The 5,775-nt window shown below is 43.4% G+C and overlaps 1 protein-coding gene across 1 annotated transcript; it reads right to left on the reverse strand.

Moving 5' to 3' along the window:
• Window positions 1-2,076: 2,076 nt before the first annotated feature.
• On the reverse strand, window positions 2,077-4,112 carry LOC129826206 (apelin receptor A). Its single transcript, XM_055886663.1, has one exon. It carries the CDS (start codon window positions 3,885-3,887, stop codon window positions 2,802-2,804), a length of 1,086 nt encoding a protein of 361 aa, XP_055742638.1. The 5' UTR covers window positions 3,888-4,112; the 3' UTR covers window positions 2,077-2,801.
• Between the last annotated feature and the right edge of the window lie 1,663 nt (window positions 4,113-5,775).

The following is a 5,775-nucleotide window of genomic DNA, read 5'->3' on the forward strand; positions in this document are numbered from 1 at the left end:
TGGGTGAGTTATCCCAAAACTGCCACACTGGCTAACACCATCACACAAGCTGTCAGTCCAATTCATCTCAATAACAACAACAGGTCTGGCCAGTCTACCATATGCAAGATTGCATCCTATCTCTTCTTACATGATCTGTTATCAGTAGTTTGTTTGTAATCAGGTAATCAGGTGTAACAATCAACATGAGTAGTCTCTCAAACTTGAATGCTTGCATTTAGTTGTGTAATTGTCTCTGACTGTTGTGTGGTCCTTTAAGGGTTTAGGTTATGGCATAATTCAGAATTACAATCATATGGGATTTATTTTATGCTCTATCATTGTCAGATACTTTCCCTTTCCCAGATGGTAAATGAGTAACACATGATCTCTCACACACAGAAAGATGAATCACTTCTCGCTCTCACTATTTCACATATGTAGTTAGTTTTGGCTGTGCTAAAGGATGAAATGTGACAAAACTGTAAAATGATGATCCTGTCCAATAACTCTCTCCCACTCTGTCTCCCTTTGTCCGTCTCTTTTTCTCTCCCTCTGATCTCAGCAGGCAGAGTCATTCGCTTTTATCATCAGCATCTGTCGGTTTGAGCATCTGCAGACACCCCCTCCTCCCCCCACCTTGTCCCTCCTCAGTGCTTCTAACTGCAATCTCTTGTCAACAGGGACAAATATCGACTTGTCCTGCAGCCCAATTTATGCCAGGATTAGGAACCTAGCACCCGAAAACTCATGATTATGTCCAACAGAGCTCATTACTGTCAAATCAAAGGGCCCCTCATAGGAGTCACTCATTGGTAATGACCCCGTTATTCAGCCAACATGTGGGGGGTTGGCCCGCAAACTCTCAGTGAATAATGATCATAATTTGGTTGGTGCTTACATTTGTCCTATTTCACACATGTTTGTACATGTACATGTACAAGTGTGTATTAATAGGCATGTCTGAATTAGATTTTTTTGTGCATATCCCAACTCTCCCTGAAACACCCTCGGACTGTTGGGTCACAGCCAGGGTCTGCCATTATGAACAGCAACCCTGGAGCAATTAGGATTAAGTGCCTTGCTTAAGGGCCCATCGAGAGATGTTTGACCTTGTTGGCTCTGGGATTCAAACTAGAGACCTTTCAGTTACTGGCCTAACCCTCTAACCTCTAGGATAACTGCCACCGAATAGACAGCCCAGTATAACTAGTTCCTCTACTGGTGCAACGCTGTGCCAATATTTGTTTGTATTTCTAGGGAATGAAACATGTGGCATGATGTAAAAGTCTCTAGACACAGTTAAGTACTACACTTTTTTCAAACCTCTGCCTGGAAGGTAAATGATAAAGGATCTCAATGAAAATATGTTAAAAGACAAGTTCAAGCTCACGCCTTGCTGTGCTTAAATCACATCAGTATAGTGTGATCCAGCCAAGGCTCTATTCAATCAAAACCTGTATCCAGACACAAAAGCAATAGAGTGTAGGAGGAATGTTGTTTTTCCCTATCGTTCAGATCTGTATACCGGTTTTGATTGAATAGGGTCTAGTGTTTGGTCCAGTGCTGTAAACCAAGAGCAAGACATTCATCGCAGAGCTGCAGCCCTCTGGACATCCTTATCACTGAAATAACAGAATTATGTTGAAATCCTATACTCTCTGATGAAACTAATGTGAAAGTTCACATGTGCAGAATGAATAAAGCATTAACACACCATAGCAATTAGTCGTGAATTTCCTGAAAACAGGACCAAAGACAAAGAGAATACACATACCCGTATTTCTTGAGGAAATTCAACAAAAAGATCAACAAGGACATTCATTTCATAGAACATGTTTCTTTAATACAGTAGTTAGTTACACGGATGTCAAAAAATACAACATATATGCATAATAATAAAACATTCATGAAGTTCCCTTTTTCCTCCGGCACCAAGAGTGCACTGTAAAGCCCCCACCCCACCTGCTTCCCCGACAACATTTGTCTGCTACCATCTGCCTGTCTGCCCCCCCCGTCCCCCCCCCGTCTCCTCCTCAAAGTATGTAATTAAGCTGCAACACCTTAACTCTTCTTACATCACCCCCCCCCCCCCCCCCCCCTCCGCCCAATCTCCTACCTTTACAAACAACAAGCTTAAGAAGATATTGTCTCTTTGCAAACAAACTTTCCCCTCTTTAACATTTCATTCATTTAACAAGTGCTTGTAATAAAACAAAAAATATCAACACATCTTAAACAGCAAAAGTATGAAAATACTGTACAAATTTGTGATTTACCCAGTGTAAACAGGTTTGCATATGAAATACGTAACAACACAAATAAACCCTCTATGACTTTCTGCCTCTTTGTTCAGAATTCTGGTCCCTTGTAGAGTAAAGAATAACATTTGAAAAAGACAACAGGAAAATGATTGTGTCTGAAAATAATATTTACCTCTGTCACTTTCTGAAAGTTTGTGGAAGAAAAGGAAGCAGCGATATGGAGATCAGCCAGCTGGCCCCAGCTTCAGGGTCCAGTCCAGGGATTAGAGGGAACCTCTGTAGGGTCGAGGACACCCTGGGCTTCTCCCCTACCCAGTGAAGCACCCGTTGGGTTGGAAATGGGAGAGAAATGCACATATACTCAAGAATGAAAACATATATGCAAACCCATGTTCAGGAAAACAACGTCAATTCATCTGATATGGTTCATTGTCTCTTTTACGCCTTAAAAGCATTTTATTACGGACACCAAAAGTCTGTGCGTTTGCCAGTCAGGGTTCCTGTGGTGGCAGCAGGGATCCAGCCAGCGGTTCCACTCCACCTATCCCTCCCCTCTCTTTACACTTTGGTGGCCAGAGACTGTACCTCTGACTTCTGTGTCTGGGCGCTGAGCGTGGAGGACATGGAGCTCATCTGTCCATGCATGGCCTTCTTCAGGTTGAGCAGGCACAGGCACTGGGAGCGAAAGCGCAGGTCAAAGAAGGCGTACAGGAAGGGGTTGAGGCAGCTGTTGACATAAGCTAGGCAGGTAGCATAAGGGTGGGCCACCAGGAGGAAGCGCTCAAATCCACAGGAGTTGGGAGCCAGGTTCAGGTAGGAGAGGGCATCCATGCTCTTCAGCAAGTGGAATGGGGTCCAGCAGATGGCAAACACAACCACCAGGGTGGTGATGATCTTCAGAAGACGCCGCTTCTTCTGGTCCTCCTTCCGCAGGTTGTTAAAGTGGCGTGTGACGGTGCAGCCAATGAAGCAGTAGAAGATGGTCATGGCCAGGAAAGGCAGGAGGAAGCCCAGGGCGGACGAGGACAGGCTGAGCCCTGCGATCCACAGGGACTCATGTCTCTCGTTCAGGGTGACCAGGCTGAAGTCCATGGCACAGGTGGTGCGGTTGCTGTTGATGTCGTCCATGGTGGTGCGGAACAGCAGAGTGGGCACGGCCAGCAGGCCTGAGAGGAGCCAGATGGCCCCTAGGGAGGCCAGCATTGTGCCCCGCGACCGCAGCCTGCTGCTGGACAGAGAGTGGACGATAGCCAGGTAACGGTCAAAGCTCAGGCAGGTGAGGCAGAAGACACTGGCGTACATGTTGACCAGTACCACATAGCTGCTGATCTTACACAGGGCCACACCAAAGGGCCAGTGGTAGCCCAAGGCAGTGTACACCGCCCAGAGGGGCAAAGTGATCACAAAGGTGAGGTCAGCCAGGGCCAAGTTGCCTATGTAGACGTCTGCTGCTCGGCGCTTGGACTTGGACCTCCACACGGTGAAGATGACCACTCCATTCCCAGACAGGCCCAGGATGAAGATGAGCATGTAGAGGACAGGGATGAGGGAGTAGGACGGCTCCCACTCAGAGTAGTCACACATAGTTTCATTGTCACCATAATCATAATCATCGGTATCTCTATACTCCACAGTTGGATCCATGCTGAAGTCAATTTTTTGTTTGGAACGAAAAATTAATTCTAATGCTAAAAATCCTTTCGAGTGGAAAAAAATGTTTCTGTGCAGTCCAAAACTGGTTCAGTAGAATTCAAATAAACCAATTGTCAACGCTGAAAACGAGAGAAAAATTCATGTTACAGGAATGGTCAGTCCCTATCAGTCGCTGGAGAAGAACACAGACAGTATGAGTGAGTGGGGCAATGCTGCTTGGCTTTTTAAACTCAATGCTCCACACCCCTTGTTCCCTCCCTCCCAAGACGAATCCCCCTCCCCATTAAACACTTAGCCCCGGCACCACCCTCCTCTTACCTCTCTCTAGCACAGCACACACCAGGATTTATCCAGTTGCGATGACGCCACGTCAAGCTTTATTCATATAATTTGAAAATGGAAAGAAAAGCGAAAATATACGGTTAAATTGTCTCTCTAAAATTATTTTAAAATATTTTTGAAAACGTTATTGTTTAGAATTTACATCAATTTAAGTTGTTCATTTAAATTAATAACCTTTCATTTTCAAAATAGTGCAGAAAAAATACAGACTAATTCGACAGGTTTGTGAGACTATAGACAGTAAACTCATAGATAATAGTGCTACTTCCAATGCAAATGTTTTTGTTAAGATATTGTAAAAGAACAACATGTTTGGTGCACCATGCTGCCTCTGCAATGATTTCAACATTAGACGAATCAATTAAACACCCGGTTTCAAAGATGTTCAACTGATTTAGATAACTATTGCTCAATCTTTAGGGTTCCCGGCATGTCTGGACAGGCAAGTTTTCTAATTCACGACTGAACTACTACATTACAATGTAAATGCCTCAATGCTAAACGTAAGTGCTTAGAGATTTTCTAACCTGATGGGCTTGCCACTTACAGTTGGCTATCAACATGCTCTAATTAAAAGGTAATAAAGTGTAACAATAACAATAGGATAGTTAAAATATTACAATAAGGAATACTATTCAGCTGCCAATGCAACATTGTTGCATGCAGAACTTCGGTGTGTCTGGATAAAAACTTGAAATTGAAATTAGATTGATAGGCGGGCACTTTAGAATTGGTTCAACGGTTTTAAGGATTCAATTCAATGTAAACAGATAGCTCAGGGGGTGTGTGAATTTAATTGTCACCTCTAGGGATTAATTTCCATGATAAAAAGTCAAACATGCAGGATAAACAATAACAAAAGGAAACGTTGCTTTCGGCTTAACCCATCTTTGATTGACTCACTTTGATCGTGGTAATTAGGCCTATTGGCTCAATTTGCTAATGCCAAAATTAAAACACAAACTAACATACTCCGGCTTTTAAATAAAACTGTTTAGAAACGGAAATAAAAATTGTGTTGAAGGAAATGTTAGACCTATTTGGACCTCTTCCCACCGCCCAAGCTCTGCTCAGTCCCTATGCACTTAAGGAAACAAGTGCAGTGATTTTTCAACGATAGGTTACAGCTAGATCTTGTTTTTTTTTTTGGGGGGGGGGGGGGGTGGGGGGGGTGATGCATAACCTAATCAAGGTCTTTTGGCAATCGATTATAGGATTTAATCTCATCATCCTTATCCTATATATAGGTTCGTGGTAGCCTAGCGATTAGAGCAATGGGCCAGTAACAGAAAGGTTGCTAGTTCGAATCCCCGATTTGACAAGGTGAAAAATCTGCCGATGATACCCTTGAGCAAGGCAATTTTGATAATCGCTGTTGATACTGGCTGACCCTGCCTGTGGCTCAGGGGGGAGTTGGCATATGTAAAAAAACACATTTCCAATTCACACTTGAAATAGGATAAATATAAGCACCCACGCCTTTTTTAAAGTTTCTGATCACATACAGTTAAAGCCTCCTTTAATCTTTGAGATGAAT

The sequence above is a fragment of the Salvelinus fontinalis genome, chromosome 28, assembly GCF_029448725.1.
Source record: "Salvelinus fontinalis isolate EN_2023a chromosome 28, ASM2944872v1, whole genome shotgun sequence".
NCBI lineage: Eukaryota > Metazoa > Chordata > Actinopteri > Salmoniformes > Salmonidae > Salvelinus > Salvelinus fontinalis.